Raw genomic sequence first — 21,255 nt, 5'->3', positions numbered from 1 at the left:
AACTAAAGAAAAAGGAGCAATCAGGGAGGTCTGAGGTTTAGCCAATTACAATTTTAGAAAGCAGAAAAGACAGTGGAGGAAATCATTAAAGAAATAATGAAAGACCAGTTCTCTGAGATCAATAAAAGGCACCAGCTTTGAGGCTGAAGCACTTTCCCTCTTATTTTTTAAATGAAAAACAGAATTCAAGCCCAAGAGTCCAGCTTCCTGTACCAATTCCTGCCTCTGCCGTGCACTGAGAGACCCTCCAGGGAAGGAAGCCACCACTGTCCAGGGCAGGAGGGTTAAAGCCATCACCCGCGAGTAATGCCAGGCCAATAAAACAAGGAGTCCTGGTGGAAGTTAAAGTATTTATTGATGTGTTTAAACTCTGTACATTCTCCACAGATCAGATTAAGGAGTTTGTAGGTGAAGTTTATCTGTGCATAGTGGGAAGAGACATGGATGGGGTAAAGGGGAGGAAGAAGAAAAAAAACAGTCACAGGGAAATAGAAAAAAAAATACACCACAGGTTACCAGAACCTTCAGAATTAAAAAAAAAAAAAAAAAAAAAGGAAAGGAAGGAGCTGTGAGTGTCAACATCAACTATACAAGCATCACAAAGACTCACGTGAAGGAAAGAAAATCTTCAAAGCTTTCCACGGGGTCTACAGAGCATCCTGTGTACAGCCTGGAGCATCCACCGTCCAGAGAAAAGCAAACCTCCCGCATCCTCCCCAGGATGCCGGCCGCCTCCTCCTGCTGTCTTCTCTCAGTGAACGGCGGGGACGGTGGAGACCAGTGCCTTCGGAGGGGGTGGGAAATGCCCAAAGAGGAAAACAGCACATCTGGACATTACTCGGGAGAGAAGTGAGCGGTCAAAAGCTACGGTGACTCAACGGCGGACAGTGGAAGAACGTCATGTACAAACTACAGGCTAATTTCTGTGGAAGAACTGGATTCAGAAGGAACGCAGTAGCGGCCCTCATCTGTACACGCGCGGCTCGCTGAAAGATGCTGGAACTCAAATGCTTGCTCTGAGCGCCTCCTTGGTGACAGGACTCGTCTGGAGACACCCAGGTACCCAGTGGTGGGCGCACCAGACTTCCAAGAAACTGGTCCTTCAAAGGAATCTTGAGAGGGGTACCGTGATGTATTTTAAGGATCAATTACGGCTCCTATTTCAGTTAGTTTCTCAGCAACTTTCTGAAAGCTGATTTAAAGCTATAAATGAGGAATACTGCCTCTTTTTTAAAAATAAAAACCAGGACAGTGAGCCGTGAAGAGCTGATTTACACAACGCGGCTGGAACAAATGGCCTGCGTGTAGCATGTACAGTCTATCACTGAAAATCAACATTTTCCATTTCTACAGAGAGCATGTGTGAGACAATACGATAGAAGTGGGACTCCTGATTAAGTTAAAAAAGAAAACTACATCAGTCAAATATCTGTAATAGATAATTTTTTCACTTCATTTAAGGTCTATATATCATATATTGTTATATTAACATTTTTTTCACCCATTTAAAAAGAATGGAAATTGTGATTCTATAGTAGTACTTTATAGTCTTAAGATCCAGGAGGTCTGAGTGTCAGATGAAATCCTCTGGAAGTAACTGTCGGTCAGTCGTAGATCCAAACCTCTGGACATCTGCTGCCTGCCTCACCACCCCCCCACTCCAGCCGGGTGTCGTGCTTCGCCTGCTTAAATCTGCATCTGCTCCAGGTATTTGTAGGTTGGGTTTTCGTAACCATGATTCTGCATCTTGTTCAGGTGACGCTCTTCTGGGGTGAGCATTGGGTCGACCTGCAGGAACAAAGATGGGGGTTATTGCGTGAACCCAAGAGAACTTCCCAGGGCATCAGCAGACCTGAGCTGTGCGATCCCCGGGAACCACGGGGTGGACCAAACAAGAGCAGGCGGTGAGGACCCAGGAGGAGGAAAGAGAAAAGAAGAGGGTCAGAGAGGCTAGGCTACTGAAAGCTGGAGTCCACGTTGGAGAAAACAGTGAGCTGAATCTCCCAGCACCACAGTGACAAGCCTCAGCTCTGCCGCTTCTCTGCGGGGCAGCCTCGGCGAGGGCCAAGGGGCAGGACCAGATGACCTCAGGTCCCCTCCAGCCCTGGAACCCTACAACTAGGCCAGTGTCCAGCAGGAGGTGAAGCCGGATAACTAAGACACACGCATTTGCATTCATTTCCCCCAGCATATTCTATTCTTTATTATATTCATTTTCTAGAATCAAGACACTGTGGACATTCCCACCACTCACCAAAAACAAGTGTAAGTAAGCAGTTCTAATCACAGATGAACAAGAGATGGAAGAGAAGCAGCCTGGTCTGGCTCTTTCCGAATTTACTGTTGCTTTTTTCCCCATTGAAAAAGAAGAGTGTTATTCCTATTTCATATTTTTAAGACTCAATTCACTCACATTGCCATTGTTGCCTGAACTGTCATATACCTGGTTTTCTCCTTATAAAACACGTCAAAAAAAAGCAAACTGTGGGGCTTCCCTGGTGGCGCAGTGGTTGAGAATCTGCCTGCCAATGCAGGGGACACGGGTTCGAGCCCTGGTCTGGGAGGATCCCGCATGCCGTGGAGCAGCTGGGCCCGTGAGCCACAACTACTGAGCCTGCGCGTCTGGAGCCTGTGCTCCGCAACAAGAGAGGCCGCGATAGTGAGAGGCCCGCGCACCGCGATGAAGAGTGGCCCCCGCTTGCCACAACTAGAGAAAGCCCTCGCACAGAAACGAAGACCCAACACAGCCATAAATCAAAAAAAAAAAAAAAAAAAAAAAGCAAACTAATAAGAAAGAAAGAAACAGTATTAGCAGTCCTTCATTCTCAAACATCTATAACGCACCTGAAAAAAAAGGAAACGCTAAGGAAACAATCTGAGAAAACAGTTTTCACCCTGGGCAGCATAGAATGCTCCTATGCTTTCCTCGCATTCACGGTCGAAGCCCAAATTAATGTTAAGAGTTGGCAACAGCTCCCGTGACAGGATGAACTTGACTCAGCCGCGGCTGACTTCCGAGACGTGACCTAATAATCCAGAGAGCCATCTGACGGACGCGCAGCCCCCGACGAGACGCTCGAGTTCTGCAAGGCCCCCGGCGGCTCACCTCCACGATCCCGTGGCTGATGGTGCCGTACTGCCTCTTCCTCAGCATCACCAGGCTGATGACGACGACCGTGGCGACGGCCACCGCGATGACCAGCAGACCGACGAGGGCACTGCTGCTCAGACTGAAGTCCTCCCGCAGCGGCCCCACGGATTCCTACCGTAACGAAGCAGACGGGCGACAGGGTGTGTGAGACGGCAAGCAGCGGGGGAGGCCGTGAGCCTTCGGTCGCGCCTCCAGAAACCCAAGGGGGCGCCCGGACCCTGCCATCCAGGTCGCAGGACAGGTGCGGGGAGCCCCCACCTCTTGCAATCTCCATGGAGATTCGAGCTTGCGCTTTCTTACCCGAAAGCACAGGGGAAATGGGGACGAGGGACCTTTGATAGCGTAAGATAGCGCGAGGTGCTCCCAGGAGGGAGGGAAAATGGCCGAGGCTGGCGTGGGACCAGCCATCAGGTTTTGGAGCGGGACACATACCGGCCCCTCCTCGAGGCCTCCGACCCTCTCGGCGTTGAGAATCATTTCCTTCACGTCCAGGGTCTCGTCAATGACCTGAAACGGGGAGCGGGGGGAGCATGTCACCAACTGGGAGGGAGGGCAAATTTAGTGTGTCAGTGTTAACTGCTTCTCGTCCCCTCCATTTACCATTTGGTGGAGGGAAGCAGACGCCTGATGGACACCCACTAACCCATCAGCTCTGCGCCATTCACCTAAGTCCGCGCACCAGACCCCTGAACAAAGGAGCAGGTGTGGGTGCAAAACTACTGTACAGCAGTTGGTCTTTTAAGGGCTGTCCCCTGCGTTTTCCTTTAGGTAACCCTTGTGGAGATATTTCAGCGCAGATTACCAAGCAGCCGCGTTTAAATATCAAATTCAGTTAAAGATAATCCAGAAATGTAAGTGATAAAAATGCTAGATGAATAATTAATAGGTGGTATAAACCTCAGACAGCGTAAGAACCAAATTCAACTCTATTCCATTTCCAAGTTATTAAATCTCTACTCATTTGAAATGGCCTCTCATATTTTATTCATGCCTTTAGTTGCAAATATATTTTCCACCGTATAGCAAGAGCCGAGCTACTGCTGAAAAATAATTCTTTATTCACACCCAGACTCTACACAATACAGCGCATCTGTGGGAGCAGTCGGAGCCTGCCCGTCTGCTAGCCTGTGGAAACGGACACGTGGAGGTCCATCTGGAAAGCATCTAAAAACAGTGCGACTCACTCTAATTATTCCCAAAGTTAACACGGGCACAGAGCAGGGGGAAACGGCTCACCATATTTTCATCCACTTTCTTCTTACTGTTAATCACTTTCTCCTCGGCCCCGATCAGTCCTCCTTCCTGCTCTCCCAGCGCAGATCCTGTGTGGGGAGAGCACACCTGAGTCTCCTGGGACAAGCTGACCTCACGCCAACCTCACAGAAGCAGCAGACTCTCTCCTGAGGGCCAGGGAGCCCTCACCAAATGCCCCCTCCCCTTTCTCGATATGCTGCTTGTTCCCATTTTGGAGGATGCACCGTGCTCCACAAGGGTGAGTGACGCAGGACCGATGGGTGTCATGGAGGAGGAGAGAGTGCTGTGCTCACTGTGCAAGCCTTCAGGAGACGATACTTTTTGTACTATAAATAGAAGCTGGATCCAAAGGCATTCCAGCATCAAAACACCCGCGACCCACCCTGTGACATTACCAAGCACCCACTACCCCTCAACTCACTCCTTTGACACTTCCTCCGAGTGGAAGACCTGCCACACCAGCAGCGAACCTGCATGCCTGCCTCAGGCACTGTCTTCTACGCCACAGGCAATTCTTTCTGCCTGAAATACCCTCCCTGACCTTATACCCTTCCCATCTGGTCTTCAAGCTGCAGCTCTTTTTGGGAGACATTCCCAGGTTATAGTACTTAAGAGTCACTGTTTGTAATTATTGATTTTCTTCTGTGTCCCTCACTAGGATGTAACCCTCCCGGGGCTTATCAGACGGTCACATCTTCAGTGGTTATGACAGAATGAACAGGAAGGAAGCCTTCCCTACATGGGGAGAATTCTAATGCCGGGGTGAATGGTACCTTTCCATAAACAGAGCAAGAATGGCAACAGTCTCTTGTCAAGGTCAGACACTGCCTGGGCCGGCATCACCTGTGCGTGGCACTCCTGACGACAGTGTCCAAAGGCGCAGCACAAACCCAGGGAGAGGAAAAGTGAGGCGCAATCTTCTCTATTTTTAGCCCCAAAGCATGTGACTCCTAGCTCTCCTACGAGTGCCTCCTTAATAATATTATATGCAATGCTACATAGACGCCTGTGATTTGAACCTTTTATAAACAGATCAACCTGGCGGCATACTCGGCATTCTAAGGTGACCACCCGTAAGTGAGCAAGATGCCGACACGAGTATTTGCAAAGCACTGCTGTCCCAGGCTGCCAGAGGCCCCGCCACAGCAAAGCTCTCCAGCTCGTGGCCAGACTCGCTGTGGACCCAGAGCCGCTAGTAACCGCGCTGCAGCTGCTGAGCCCCCGGGCCAGCTAACCCTTAACTCGTTAGAATGCAGCCAGAAATGAGGCAGCCTTTTTTCCACAGCTTTCATTTTAAAGAGGAGTTTCACGACTTGATTCTAGGGTGAGTTAAACCAGGGCCGGCTTTTGTAGTCTCAAAATGTCAATGAAACAGCAACAGTGCATTTCAGCTATGTAAGAAAGAGGACCCTCTCTCGGCAGGATGCTCATGACCCAGCCTAACAAATTCTAACTCTGCGCTCTTTCCATCTCTCTCTCTCTCCTCCTCCTCAGAATTTCAAAGGTCATAGGGCAGGATCCTATTTCAAAAATAACGTGGCACTGAACCAACAGATTTAAAGTCCTACTACCAGCGCGCAGACTCTCCTAACACTTTTATTGGTGGTACAACCCTCATGTTTCTTTAACACGGACCCAAGGCACTTTAGTTTTATAGAATGAATAAACAAGGGAATTTAACAGACCAAAAGTTAATGTTTAAACTATCCCAACGAATAACAGTTGAAGCATAAGGACAAGTTAAACTTTTAGAAAATTCATCTTCATCTAAATGTATCCAAGATGTGCTGCTCAGAGGAACACCCACACGATGATGAAGAGGCAGATCCAAGTAGAATAAAACAAAACACATGCACACGAGTGACTTCTGTAGAGCCAGCTCACACCCCTGTGTTCTGAGAAGCAGCACACATGCCACTGCCAAACCCTCAGCCAGGGCACAGCACGAGACAGCCCGGTCAGTCCGTGAACATGTGCCCTTGTTCACGATGACCCTGGAGGCTGGACTGCCCCCCAACTCCCCCCAGGAAATGCGGCAGCTATACTGCGGTCTATGAAACAGGAACACCACGGGCTCTGAAGACGGAGGAAGCCGAGTTCAGATTCTGGTTCCTCCACTTCTTAAACTCATGACTGAACTCTGAGGCTGCTTCAACTGCCTTATCTAGCAAAGAGAGCTAATAACCCTACCTCCAGTGTGTTCAGTGGGTTAAACGAGATCAAGTGTGCAAGCATTCAGCCTGTGCTCACACGCAGTGAACTTCATCTGAAAAGTGGAGACTCGTTACAGCAAGCGTTCACTTGTCTCAACCTGTTTCATCCATCAGCTTCTACTATGTTCTGAGGGACGCTACATCTCGGGGGACATGAGACAGCTGGAAACAGACACTCGGGCATGGACAAAAGGCAAAGGACAGCTAAGAAGAAAGGGAAAAGATGTATGTGGGAGCAGCAGAGAAAAAAAGGTAAAATAAAATGACTCTCCACCCGACCATAAGCATGTTTTTATTTATCCTAGGAATTTGCAACCAACCTGTTTAAGCTGGATATACTTTTAAGGTCTACCCAGCTTAAAAGGATTTATGAAGGCTCTACTTTGGTTACTCTGTATTCCTCTGTACTCTCTGGACATCCAGAAGGGCAGCTCAGGATGGCCACCGGGTAAGCAAACCCACGGACACTGGGTTCTGGGTGCCGGAGGTCAGGCTCCTCTGGTCCTCCCACAGCCATGTCTGAAGGCATGAGGCGGAAAACATCAGGTGATGGAATGGAACGGAACGTGAAACTTCCGGGCAAGTGAAAGGAATGAAGGTCTTAGGGGGTACATCTTTGACAAAACCAACCTGTTTTCATTGGGTGATACACTTCCGGCTGAGTGTCTAGCAGAAAGGAAAGCAACAAAAACAAAACAGCACAAGAGGAGATTAAGAAAAAAATCCCTTCTTTCAAAATTCCTACCTTTGACTTGACTTTCTCTATAACGTGAACAAAAGCATATTCTTCCTTACAAACTGGGCCTGAGCTGCCCCACAAGCAAACGGCGGTAAGAGCTACAGCAGAGGACTGGAAAGGAGGAGGAGAAGGCAGGCGGTCTTGGGTCTTTTGGGGGAACTTCTGTGAGACTCCCAAATTATTGAGCTTAGCCCCAAGTTATTTTTCTTAGAAAATAACAAAAACACAAGTTGGCACTGGGTGTGGTTTTCTGAGAAGGAGACAAGGTCCTGGTTCACAAATGTCCAAGCAAGACGCGCCCCCATCCCAACAAGCTGAGGAAGCAGGGCCACCCTACGGCCCCACGGGTGGGCTCTGAGAGAGCAGGCTTAGGGAGTGCGCTGGCACCTCGTTATTTATCTGGCTCCTTCCTCGGGTTCTCTTTTACTATCAGAGGGTCAACTGCACTGATTCGGTACTTCTGAGAGAGCTGGTTTAGAAGGAAGGCACTTGTGTTAGGGTCTGGAGGCCGAGCTGGACGCCCCCTTCCTCGGGCCTCCGTAACAGCACCACTGGATCTGCCTAGGAGTCAGGACCGCATCAGCTCAGGCTCACATCCTTACTCTCTACCTACAGAACACGTGACCCTGGGCAGACACTTAACCTCTTTAAACCTTGGATCCCCAAACGGGGAGCACTCCCAGTCCCTACCTCAGAGGGTTATTCTGGGAAAACAATATAAACGAGAGCGTCCATGCACAGTGCTTAGCCGAGGCTGGCGTACGAGGAGGACTCTACAGCGGTGGCCACTACTTTTATCACCACCACCATCAGCCACAACAGCAGCAGGCCAATAAATAGAAACTGATTCCACACCCTGATCTCAGGGCCTGGGCTCGGCAGCTTATTTATTTCTGGTGCAGACCCACAGCTTTTTTTTTTTTTTTTTTAATTTATTTATTTTTGGCTGCGTTGGGTCTTTGTTGCTGCGCGCGGACTTTCTCTAGTTGCAGCGAGCAGGGGCTACTCTTCTTTGCAGTGCGCGGGCTTCTCATTGCGGTGGCTTCTCTTGTTGCAGAGCACGGGCTCTAGGTGCGCGGGCTTCAGTAGTTGCAGTGCATGGGCTCAGCAGTTGTGGCTCATGGGCTCTAGAGCGCAGGCTCAGTAGTTGTGGCACGTAGGCTCAGTAGTTGTGGCTCGCGGGCTCTAGTGCGCAGGCTCAGTAGTTGTGGCACGTAGGCTCAGTAGTTGTGGCACGTGGGCTCAGTAGTTGTGGCTCGCGGGCTTATTTGCTCCACGGCATGTGGGATCTTCCCGGACCAGGGCTCAAACCTGTGTCCCCTGCATTGGCAGGCGGATTCTTAACCACTGCGCCACCAGGGAAGTCCCCAAACCCACAGCTCTGAGAGATCCCTACAGACGTCGAGAACCGGCAGGGAATGGAAGAAAGCACGCCTGTGCAGGAGGAGGCAGAAGGACAGCTTCTCAGCCCACCTCGCACTTGAGTGGGTCAGGTCACCTCTGCAGCCCCCTGTCACCTACCTCCCAAGACTCTTAGGAAAAGATGATGACAGCCTAGAACACGAAAGTGCTATTTAAGCTGCCAAGGGGCTTCCACGTGGAAGGCCTCACACACTGGAGGCAGCTGATGGGACCAGGACAAACAGTGGGCTTTAGGCAAACTGTCCATGAAATGCGAGAAACATCACAAGCCTCCCGACGTTACTGAAGGCTCCCCACTCGGTGCCTGCAGGCGGCAGGTGCTCGGTGAATCCCGGCCCCTCCCCTGCTCGACCTGCACCGGGAACACAGCCTCCCCAGCACAAGCCCGCCCCAGATCTGACTTCAGTTTTCTAACTGCATTCTTCCGCGCCCCCCGGCCCCCGCTGCCAAGCTGGGCTGTTAGCGCACACGCACCTTCGTTCTCAGGCAGGGGCGGGAAGGGATGGAGGGGGCGGAACGGCAGGACCTCGTCGCTCTCCTCCGAGCTCACCCGTACGTCCACGGGGGTCTCTGAGATGGAGGCGGTGAACTGGTCCATGTCCGCTCGCTGTTCCTGAAGCAGCTCATCTGACAAAGACAGACACGCAGGAGCCAGCTTTGCAGAGGGATCTGGTTCCTAGGCACAGGACAGCCTGCATGGGGCTAATTCGCGTCATTATGGGTGGGATGCGAGCTCTGCCTAAAGGGGCGTCTCACCAGCTCACAGCACGGGCCACGCACGACCCCCTCCTCTCTCCTGAGGGTGTGCCCCCTGACTCCGCTGACTGCAGAACCCTGGCGCTGGGAACCCCACGGCTGCATCCTGGGCCCCCCTCTCTCCTCGATCAACTCCCTCCGGGTAAGTGGTTTCCTCCTACGGCACAGTTTTAACTACCATCCACGGATCGTGACTCTCAAACCTGTATCTTGCACCTGCACCCCCGACCTCTGGCTCATGCACCTGGTAGCCTACTTCACACCTCCACTTAATGTCTGAGGGCAATTTCTCTTTTAACAGGTAAAGAGGATGCAGCACCTCGGCAACATGTAGCCTCACCACCCAGGTAGCTGCTCACAGGGAAACCGGGGCAGAGCCAATGCTTTTCTTTCCCTCAACCCCCTGCCCCACCCAGCCCATCAGCACATCCTGTTCACCCTTCCTCTGACACACATCCTCAGGACCACTCACATCTCCATCGCCTCCATCCCCATCTCTGTGCACTCAGCCATCCCCTCCCTCCTGGATTTTTACAACTGCTTCCTGGGTGGTTTCCAATTTTCATCAGCTCTCAACAGAGCAGTCTAGTAATTTTTTTTTTAAGTTCACACTTTTTAAAAACATAACCCAGATCTAGTCACCTGCTGGTTTAAAACCCTCGAAGGGCTTTCAATTATCCTAGAATACAATCCAAACTCCTTGATTTTGCTAAAATCTCTCTATTTAAACATCAGGCTCTGCAGTCGTCGCTTCCTGTGCTCAGTGTTTCCCCCCCGGGGGTCGCCGTGGGGGGGGGCTCCTCCTTATCATTCAGATCTCAGGTTTCCCCCAAGGGAGCCTGACCACCAGGCACCCTCCCCGTCCCACCCCAGTTTCACCTCTGGCACGGCACCCATCCCCACGGACACTCGTTTTCCTGACCGTCCCCTCCTCCTAAAATGTGAGCTCCAGCAGGTCTGTCTACTGGTACACATTTTACTCTGTGCCACACAGTAGACACGGCAAACGTTTGTTGGATAAATGAAGAAGAGAGAGACCAGAAGAGGGAGAAGAAGTGAGAACGTGAATAAACAGATGCCTTAAAATACGCCAGCAATTAAGGGGGGAAAGGGTAACGGGAGACTCGCTCAGTCCCTTGCAAATTCACACCCTAGATTTTTTCTTCCGGTAACAGGGTGAAAGGTCAATGAAACTCAAGGCTCAGTGGCTCCCAGCCAGGACCTGACCCTGCCACGTGAGCCCCAGACTTCTGAGCCCGTGGCACGCTAATGCCCGGCTTCGTGGCCTCGCGTGTCCTGTTTCTCTCATCTGGCACCGCCATCACTCCTGAGCACAAGCCCCGCCTGACCGCGATGCAAACCGTCGGCACCCACCAATTTCCTCTTGGATTTCTTGGGCCACGTAAGGTACTTTGTAGAGCAGAGAAAGGCTCTGGTTCCGTCTTTCTTCAATCACGTGGAGATGTGTCATCACCTGCAAGCACAGGATGGGGGAGGGGCCTTGTCACCAGAACAGCCGGGCCAGCCTGACACCCACACTCTTCTGCAAAGACCTATGTTCTCTACAGAGTCCAGCAAAGCAGCTGGTCAGGGGGGGCAGTATGAATCCTCCCCGTGTTTACTGGCCACCGTAGTGCAAGAATGTGTGTATTACCTCTCGGTGATCTAAGGATTTATCCAGAGAGTGCTCCAAAGTTAAGGGAGAATTTTTAAAATTTCCTTAGCCAAGTATTGATTTGGTTTTCACAGGAGGCACTTGCTAACTGTACTATAAAAAAAGAACCCAAATTTGAACAATGCCAGACACTCAGTAAGGTCCTTCTGAGTGAAAGAGGAAATGAGTTGGTCAGTTTTTACCACTGGTCAGACAAGATGAGGTAACAAGGGAATGAAATCACTGGTTAAAAAGTAGATGTGAGCGGTGGGCCCATTCATGGATTTTGCTTAGTGAAGCAGCTGCTTGAAATGATTATCACAGTGAGCATCAGAGCTAGTTTATTCCTATTTAACTAAATTAGCTATTCCTTCAAAACTGCACACTGAAGTATAAATAAACCTGATTTTTATGGGGTGATAAGGAAGGCATATCTACCATCTGCCTTACATAGCTCACTGCCTTTTCTGAATGCAGAAGTTCCAGGGTTGTTGACAAAAAAAAAAAAAGAAAAAAAGTCATTAAAGTGGTCACTGAATTTTATTAAAACAAATTTTTTTTGTCACTGAATTTGAGAGGTTTTCAGGGTGGAAATGGAAGGAGATTTGGACTACATCCACCCCAATGACACTGTGAAGCATGTGGCTGTACGTCACACAAGCTCCTCAGGAAGGCTAATCCCACCGGGCTACACCTGCAGCCACCGAGCTCTTCCTAAAGAGGGCGCTCTGAGCCAATGGATTAATTATGTGGGCTTGAAGCCATTAACATGAAGGGTCAAAATGAAAAAAAGTTAAATGGAAAGATGCTTTTATTGTAGATTGATGTCTCTCTGACCTATAAAAGCAAAGATGAAAGCAATTTAATTTTATACTTGCTATTCTTTCAATCAAGTAAATTGATGGGAAAGCACCAGAGTGAGTGCTTTAGAGAATAAATGCAAGTGGAAACGGAACCGTGAGCTCCCCAGTTTCAGCAGTGGTGACACTGCCACATGTCAGAGGAATTAAGGAGCCTGGCAGAGGACGGTTCCTACACCCACGAGGACAAGACCACAGGGTGGGATGCTGGGCGCCAGGGTCTTTGGAGGGCCCCCTGGAGCTGCAGTGTGTGGGGGGAGACAGCAGCACATCACTCACACCTCAAATCGAGTGCACACGTTCTAAGAGGCTCAACATATTCCGGGTTTTCTAGAGTTTACATAACAGGACAGGGAACAGGCCAAAGGCCAGTGTAATCCCTCGGCCGAGCTGCCCCAGGATTAAGGGCTCCGAGCAGACAGTAAACATCACACAGCAAAGATGCTCCGCCTCCCAGGGCACTCAGGTGGTTCCCCGATCCTGGCCCGCAGGTTGACTGAACACACTGATCAAGGTCTCACCTTTCCTTCTATTCTCACCATACAAAACAGGCTGTTTTTCTATAAAATACTACATAATAGTCTAGATTTTCTACAAAAAAAAAAAAATTGAAAAAAGATTACATTTTTTAATTTTAACTTTATTTTTTTTTGGCCGTGCCATGCGGCATGTGGGATCTCAGTTCCTCAACCAGGACTGAACCTGTGCCTCCTGCATTGGAAGCGTGGAGTCTTAATCACTAGACTGCCAGGAAAGACCTACGTTTAAAAAAAAAAAAAAAAAAAAATCGGGTAGACCTGAAAAATTCTAACCCCTGTCAGGATGTAAGCTTTTCCCACCTGAGCTTCCCGGAAGCTACCCGAGGTCTGCGACACTGAGTTCTTTCATTCCCTGAACACCCAGCTGCTAATGTGGGCTCCGTATGTTTAAGGACAATTCTTCTCCATCTTTACAGTTAGCATAATTAATTCCACACAACTGTGAGCTGCTCAAGGGCAGACAGGATTCAACTATGTGTGGTCAGATGCTGGAGCAGAACTGGGCAGCAGATGGGGCCGTAGGGGAGCCCCCCAGGGCTTCTGGGAAGTTCCCCTACAATCACACCACAGGAGCAACAGGAGGCAGGAGGGGACAGGTTCCCAGCCTGTGCACACTGGGTCCCCACAAGCAGCACAGGGCTGGGTTTAAAATACGGGAGGAAATAGAGTAAGATCAGTTATGGCATCACAAGGCCCTCTAGGAAAACTAATAGGCAGACTGTTGTAAAGGAAGCTAGCAGTCTTGTAGGCAAGTTCATTTCTATGAATACAAGACAGTAAAACTCAAGTTAATACATGGTCAAAACGAAAATCAGAAAAGTAGGTCCAGAAACAAACCTCTATAGATGACTGCAAAGACCAGTAGGACGCAGCAGGGGACAAAACCCAGGGATGTAAAGTGTCTAAACACAAAAACTATGCTGTACAAAAGAGACCAATTTTTAAGATGTGCTTGATATATTTGCCTAGAAAGAGATTTCAAATATTAATTCTGGTGGGACCCTCAGCCAGAAATAAACTGATATAAAAATGATCTCTTCAATATAATCTTGCATTCCTCAACCTTCAAGAACAGTTTAAGTAGGACATACTTAACATTAAAAAGTATGGAAAAGATATTTTTTAAATAGTACCTTTGCAAAAACCAACTCTTGTACCTACTGTCTCTGGAAATCCAAAATCATTTCCTGAGGACTAACAACAAGAAGCACGACCATCCGTGCTGCCCAACCACCCGTCAGAGCGGTCTCTCCTCTGGCTGGTGTACCTGGGACTTCATCTGAGCCGCCTTTTCGGGGTCGACAGCCAGCACGTGCTGGTAATGACGGATGGTGTGGAGGCGATCTTTGTTCTCAGCGCGGACGTAGCGCCGCAAGGCTTGGAGAATGCGATGGGGCTACAAGAGAGAACAGTGGTTTTCACGTCCAGAGACTAGGGAACTGAAAACGGGCAGGAAAACGAAGCTTTAAAAACTCACTAAGAAAGCCAGCCTCAGCGAGACCCAGGAATGAAAGCTGTACCTTTAAGAGCTTTCAGTTACCAGGTCACAAGAAGCTACCCTTCTAAGTACCAAAAGCTAAGTTCCACAGTTATAGTGGTTCCTCAACAGACAGCATTTTCCAGAATCTCTAGCCCACCGTCCTCCTCCAATCTGTCTGTTCCCTTTCCTGAGCTCGGCGCCTGCCACCATAATTACAAGCACAGGGTGACCTGTGTCACCCAGAAGACTTTACTTGCTTAAGGAGGCTACAAATACCCTCCTTTTCGATCCTCTCCATCCCCCAGAGCAAGGCAAGTTAGAGCTAAGGGATAAAGTTTGACACCACTGGCAGATAAGAACTGCGATATAAATTAACTTATCTTATTTAGAATAGAACTGGTTCAAAAAGCCTTTGTCCATGGAAGACGTGTTTTTATTCTTTGAAAGTAAGGCTACTATAAAAATGCAATAATTGGGGAACTACCAGCCAACACCCCGAGGTTCTGCTTTTCCAGCGGAAGCCGCGTCCACACCACAGGCGGCCCGCGGGCCCTCGAGCGCGATGTGAGCTCACACCGGTTCTGCACACGCTACTTCAGCGATTCTCACCCGCGGAGGGTCGGACTGCAGGGCAGCCAGGTAGTTCTCCAGCGCCACCCGGCGGCGGTCGTTGAGCATGGCCTCCACCCGCGCCAGGTGCGTCTCCACCAGCTGCTGCTTCTCGCTGGCCGCTTCCTTCTCCAGGGCCTTCACCATGGCTTGGAAGTGCTAAACCATAAAGCGGGAGCCGCGTCGAGTTCACGCACCTGCGGGCACCTACGCACACGGCGTCAGACCCCGCTCTGTGCCTCTCCGCGCCCAGCGCCCCTGCAAGCGGCACAGAGTCGTGTGGAGCAGGGCTGAGGTCGCAGAACACCTCCTCTGACTTCCGTCTGGACACTTACAGGTGACCCTTGAACATCGCGGGGGTTAAGGGCACCGATCCTCCCCGCGGTCTAAGATCCCAGGGTAACTTATAGTCGGGCCTCTGTACACGCGGTTCCGCATCCACAGATTCAGCCAACCGCCCATGGGCGGTGCTGTGGCCTTTACCATTGAAAACAATCTGCCTGTAGGGGGACCCACGCAATTCAAACCCCTGCGGTTCAAGGGCCGACTGCACTTCCCCATCTAACGAGAGCATGTATGTCTGGGCTCCTCAGCACCTCCCTAACTGAAATCCCTAGTACGCAAGCCCAGGCCTGGCCTCTCCGTGTGCACCGCGAGGAAAGGAAGGCCGTTCTTCCCACGCTGCAGCAAGGCGCCCCCAAACCACAGTCCTGTCCTGTGGCAGGTGAGGCCGAGCCATTCACACCAAGTCCTGAAGGGCGAGCTCCCTGCGGGGTGCCTGGCCAGGTCTGCAGGCAGGTTTAAGGCTGCCGAGCTAAAGCTCCCTGCATAGGGTGCATTGGCTGTGTGGAAATTAACATTCGCGGATTTTCTAGGTTACTGATAAAAAAGCAAAGGTGAGCCGATAAAATATCAACATCATGAGAAGAGAGATTTCAGCTAAACATAAACGCAAGCTGACTTAAGATGTAACTAGTTTTATGAATCCCAAATCAGTCCTGTAAATTCCTGTCAACAACCTCCTCTAGCCAAAGGGAGGCAGCTGCTGTGAGTCTGATTACATCCTTACATCCAATAAAGATAAACTGATAGATTTATTTTCTGCCTTTTGACTTTTCAGTAAGTCTGCAAAAAAAAAAAAAAAAAAAAGCATTCGGTACTGCAGTACTGCCGGAAAACAGGGCACAGCCTAGGAAGGAAGATGCCCGAGGACTTTTTTTTTTTTTTTTTTTTAAAGATTTATTTTTTTTATTGATTAATTGATTGATTGATTGCTATGTTGGGTCTTCGTTTCTGTGCTAGGGCTTTCTCCAGTTGTGGCAAGCGGGGGCCACTCTTCATCACGGTGCGCGGGCCTCTCACCGTCACGGCCTCTCTTGTTGCGGAGCACAGGCTCCAGACGCGCAGGCTCAGTAATTGTGGCTCACGGGCCCAGCCGCTCTGCGGCATGTGGGATCTTCCCAGACCAGGGCTCGAACCCGTGTCCCCTGCATTAGCAGGCAGATTCTCAACCACTGCGCCACCAGGGAAGCCCCTGCCCGAGGACTTTTGCCAGGAAAGCAGAATAAACACAGCCGAGCTAAGGTCCCTTCCAGGCCTGAGTGAGGCGTGCTCTGTTCTGAGCTTTGGCTTCCCTCCACCGTAGGTGAGCAATTCTAGAGAACGCCAGTTGGGAGGTCAGTGAAAATATCCTCGTAACATAAGCGCTCAACCAAAAGGGGGTGTCAAACTCTGACTTGTGGGGACTCTGGCTCTGACCATACTCCAAAGGGTCAGCCTGGGAGCCCCTCTCTGGAGGACACGTCTCACCTGAATGAGAGTCTGCCTCTCTGCTTTGGGGAGGTTCTTGGCTTGAAGTTCAGCCTCTTCCCATTCCTTCTTCACCTGGAACAAAGGTCAAAGCCACTATAACCAGAATCATCTCTGAAACAATCCCCCCATTTTCTAAAAATACTGCCAAGCTCTGAATGTAATGTGGAAAAGTGCACGAGGAAATCACATCCCACAAACTCATGAGCTCAGGGTTTGTCCCAGAACTGCTGCCTCCGAAGATGCAGGGCGTCAGCTCTCCCAGGGGAGCTGGGATTCCACGACTGCCTTGTTCATAACCTTGGGCAGGTTATTTACCAGTCTCCTGGGGGTGGGGGGAGGGGGAGTACCTACTTCTCAGAACTGATGTGGATAAAACAGAGCAACAAGCATTTCCCAGCATACAAGCCCACCACAGGGGATGTGTGGGATTTTAGGTGGTACCCAGACCTAGCAAAAAATTCCCTTTCAATTTTTTTTTCAACCTTTCCAAGTAAGTCTAGGAGAAAGTTGCACTCTGGTGCTCTGTTGCTCTGGCACTTATAACTCCTTGAAGGAAAAGAAAGCATCCCTGAAACTCCGCAGGCAACAGTATCTAGCTGGACTGCTTTAACACTGTTTGCTTTCATCCAATATATTTTTCTAGTTACCTTGTTCTAATGGTAAATGATACTAGCTTTCTACTTACAATATTGATGTAAAGTTTCCTTCTTCAGAATAAAAAAATGTAAAAAGCTAGTTCATGGCAAAGTAAAAGAGGCAGAACATAATGTTTACAGGAAGTGCTCCTCGAAGAGTCTGAAACAGATAAGCACTCAGAGGATAATTCCATTATCGTGGAGATAGGGAGGGGGACTAGCTCCGCCCAGAAGGCAGGCCTGCCTGCTTACACTCTCACACCTCACCTGTCCTAACTCAGTTAGCGCAACAACCTGGGGAGGTGGCGTCCCTCTGCTTCAACCACGAACCCCAAGTTAGCTGATGCCTGACAGCACGAAGATACGGGAGCCCGAGGTTTACCCTGTCCATCCGGTTTCGGTGCCGGATTTCCAGCTGCTCCTTGGCCTTCTGGAAGCGCGCGTGCTCATTGTCATCTGCAGAGGTCTCGAAATACACGTCGACATCATTGGTTGGCAGTGGAGTTGGGGGAACTGAAACAAAGTGACCAGAGGGTTCTCTCCAGGGGTCGGCCCCACGCGGAAGTCGCACGATGCTCAGGGAACGAAGCCTGGCTGGGCCTGCAGACGGGACCGGCGTGTCCGGCACCGCGCTCAAGGGCAGGCTGCGCCCGTCTGCTGGGACGCCACTCCATCTTCCTCACCCAATACCCAGCCACCAGGCCCGTCCGCACCCCGCCCGTACCTTCTGGACAGGTGAGGCATCTATTTAGGACTTCAGGGGCAGAAAAGGAAACCACTTCCATACCTTCCCTCAGTTCTTGAAACCTTAAAACCTAAACAAGAACTATGCTATCGAGAGCATCTGACCAGAGACAGGGCTGAAGTCAGACGTGCAAAGGCACTGCGGGGCTCGGGTCTCCTCCTTTCCTCTGGCTATTTTTAGGTCACAACTCACTTTGGGCAACTGATTCAACTGAATGTTCTTTGCACACAGACTGGGCAGAGAAAGTCCAAATGCTCCAGCTCCAGCTGCTTAGTTTTCAGTTCCACTGGAGGTCCCTCAGCCCCAGCCCCACAGCAGGGGCAATGTATTGGACAAGGGCTTACCACGAGTGTGAAGATGCTTTGGGCTTTTCTATCCATGGCACTCACTGGCCTCACCAGGCCACCACCCAGGGACCAAACCCGTTAGAACAAACGCTCCGCACTAGTCTAAGTTCCTGAGTTCCTACCAGCCCCAGGCAGACGTGTATCTGCACAAAGGAGCTTATCCTCATCCAGGAAGGGTTGAGATGACAGGTCTACCTCTTAAGAAATACCTGTGGAAACTCTCATTACCCCAACTCACTAGGGATTTCCCAGGCCAGGGAGGAACGTCAGGCAACCTGCTCACACAGCTTGCTCCATCGGGACACACTTGAGAGCCACTTGGAGAGCAAAAGCCAAGATCAACAAATTTTAATTCAAAAACAAATTCTCCCAGTTTCCAGAACTGCGTAACTTTAACACAACATGAGACCAGCTGTGTAACTGATGAGTGTGACCACAAGTAAGTCAGCCACTCCGCAGTCCTTCCGTCGGGGTGTCTTCATTCACCCTCTTTTACTGAGTTTTAACCCTAGAAGCTACGGCTTAAGTCTTGTCAAGAACATCTATCTGGCTCCTACATTAATTTAAATAGGATCTCAACAGCCAATTTTCAGACTATAACTAAATCAGAATATGTACAGCTAGCTTCAGAAACCACATTCCCCACAATACGCAAAAGCTCAGCCAGGGGAATTTCGAAGCACTGAAGTCCACTGGTGCCAACAAACACGTCGCCATTGGCGGCGCACGTCCGCAGCTTAAAGGCTTACGTGTTGGAGACAGAGCATTTGGTTCATATCGCCGGGCCGGATGAAGGTAATAGAAGCGCAGGCTGCCTCCGCCCTACCCCATCCCCGCCCCCCCGCCGGAACGAGAGGGCAAAGGGGCAGCAGGTCCGGAAGCTTGGTTCTGAAGACACGATGGGCTCGAACCTAGAACCACATCCCTCTGTCTGTGTGCAAGCGACCAGCTCAGGAAGCCGGAAATGCGCAGGCCTCAGTCCCCTTCAAGGAGGGAAGCAAACTTGCCCACAGGAGCAGTGATGTTTCTAGGCTCCGAAGTCCTCCAGCCGGGCCCCGTGGCCTGCCGGGAAGCACGACTTTGCGGGCTTCGCAACCGTTCCCGCTCCAGCAATCTGCCAGCCCCCGGTGTCTTACGACACCGTCTGCCTGATCCTCTGGGTAAAGACCGCACCTCCATGTTCAGCGAGGTCTTTAACGACCCAGATTGCTCAGGCTTTGACCCCAAACAGCGTTTTGTTGCCCCTTAGTTTAAGAAGTTTTACAAAGCAGGAAGGATCACGATAATTTCTATCTCCATCTTTCCTAAATAAAGAAGTTTCTGCCACCAACGTTCCCTAAGGGCTCATTTGTTTTCTCATCTTTTCAATCATTTCAAATAAAAAGTTCACAAAGCAGCAGCTGGCGTGGAAGCCCTAAAAGTAAACCAAATCATATTAAGATTTAAAAAATCTTTTAGTTGGGGAAGGAAAGAGGGAACAAGATGGCATATGAACGAAAAACCGTCAGAAGCTACAGCCAAAAATCTTTAGAGCAAATACCAGGAATGGCAGCAGCTCATTATTCCAATGAATTCCAGAATCAGAATGAAGAAGGCTCTGCCTAGCCGGAGGGTTCTCCTACACACGGGTCAGAAGTGCTCCAGACGAGAAAGAGGGTCTTAAACAGGAAAAGGGGGAACTATGAAGAAAGGCAACCTACTGACATCTAAGTAAACCTGACTCAGCTGAACACTGAATTTCTTTGTGACCAAAGAACACATAAACTAAAACTCCTAAAGCTCTGCCTGATCCAGTGCTGCCAGAATACTGGGGAAACAGAGTCACCACCACTTGGCTGCAGAGCACGTTCCCTGGAGTGCATATGGCAAGATGTTCCAATGTTCTCGGCTCCCTGAAGTGTCCTTATTGTCACCTCTTTGGAGAGTAGGTGACCCCCTTAGCTAGTGTGCATCATGGGGGGTCGGCACAGGGCCGCTCAAGACAAGAGTGAGAGATAAAAGCCTGGACACAAGATGTGCAGAACTCACGACCCGTCCGCTTGTCCTTCGTGAGTTTCAGCCTTGAACAGAGGAGGGCAGGGCTGCCTTCCCAACCCAACCAACACGGAGGCTCCGGATGAGAAAGGGCAGGCCCCGGGCTCTCCCCTGTGGCAGGGAGGGAGCGCCACCTCCTCCGCCATCACTGCTACCATTATCACCGCTGTCACCACCTCCATCACCACCATCACCTCCACCACCACCATCATCACCTCCACCACCATCACCTCCACCATCACTACCATCACCTCCTCCTCCACCACCACCATCACCTCCACCACCTCCATCACCTCCACCATCACCTCCACCACCACCACCACCATCACCTCCACCGTCACCATCACCTCCTCCACCACCTCTACCATCACCATCTCCACCACCATCACCTCCACCACCTCCATCACCTCCACCACCACCTCCACCACCACCTCCACCTCCACGGGCCCACGGTGAGCACAGGACACGGAAAACTGAGCTGACAGCTGCCGAAAGGAAAGCAAAGCTAGATCTAGAAAGCACAGAGAGAAGAGCAGACGACCAACAGCAAACACCGAGTGGGCAGGGAGCACCACAGAGACGCAGTCACGAGGACGCCGGGGGACAGAACGCTGGACGGGATGGAGCTGCACAGCCAGGGCGGCGGGACTTACTCATCACTTTACACACAGCCATACAATACTCCTCAGACTCAAAATTGTTCCTGTTGCCGCCGCAGCCGCCATATATAAAGCGCACGCACTTCCCCTTGGAGAGGTCGAAGTACCACCGGGGCATCACGGCCCGGCAGGGCCCCGTCAGCGCCTCCTGGGAGCAGACAGCTGTGTGGAAACGGTCAGAATGTCAGCAGGGGCCGGGCAGCAGCTCCAGGGGTTCACAGAGCTACAGACCAGCAAGGGGAGAAGGACCAGGCGACACTTAACATCAGCGAAGGCCAAGATGGGGCAGCACCTGGCGCCCTGGCCAACGCAGTTGCCAGTTCCTGCCAGTCAACCCTGAGGAAGT

At 50.6% G+C, this 21,255-nt stretch overlaps 1 protein-coding gene across 7 annotated transcripts in view; it reads right to left on the bottom strand.

Moving 5' to 3' along the window:
* Nucleotides 1-336: 336 nt before the first annotated feature.
* The window catches only part of APLP2 (amyloid beta precursor like protein 2), a 71,925-nt gene continuing 51,006 nt past the window's right edge, over nt 337-21,255 (bottom strand). Inside the window, exons 7-18 of one of the 7 annotated variants that reach the window (XM_057552306.1) lie at nt 20,904-21,071; nt 17,507-17,637; nt 16,487-16,561; nt 14,678-14,836; nt 13,856-13,984; nt 10,910-11,009; nt 9,254-9,406; nt 7,249-7,284; nt 4,388-4,473; nt 3,584-3,658; nt 3,107-3,262; nt 337-1,788 (exon numbers count right to left, since the gene is read on the bottom strand). In XM_057552306.1, the coding sequence (XP_057408289.1) occupies nt 1,687-1,788; nt 3,107-3,262; nt 3,584-3,658; nt 4,388-4,473; nt 7,249-7,284; nt 9,254-9,406; nt 10,910-11,009; nt 13,856-13,984; nt 14,678-14,836; nt 16,487-16,561; nt 17,507-17,637; nt 20,904-21,071 (1,370 nt within the window). In that variant the 3' untranslated portion in view covers nt 337-1,686. Of the gene's footprint in view, nt 1,789-3,106; nt 3,263-3,583; nt 3,659-4,387; nt 4,474-6,970; nt 7,138-7,248; nt 7,285-9,253; nt 9,407-10,909; nt 11,010-13,855; nt 13,985-14,677; nt 14,837-16,486; nt 16,562-17,506; nt 17,638-20,903; nt 21,072-21,255 lie in introns of those variants that run through there. The other 6 variants (XM_057552308.1, XM_057552307.1, XM_057552310.1 and 3 more) reach the window with 6 other exon arrangements.

This window comes from Balaenoptera acutorostrata, chromosome 9 (assembly GCF_949987535.1).
Source record: "Balaenoptera acutorostrata chromosome 9, mBalAcu1.1, whole genome shotgun sequence".
Classification (NCBI taxonomy): domain Eukaryota; kingdom Metazoa; phylum Chordata; class Mammalia; order Artiodactyla; family Balaenopteridae; genus Balaenoptera; species Balaenoptera acutorostrata.
Note: the sequence above shows the minus strand (reverse complement) of the source record. Positions and strands in the feature narration are given on the sequence as shown.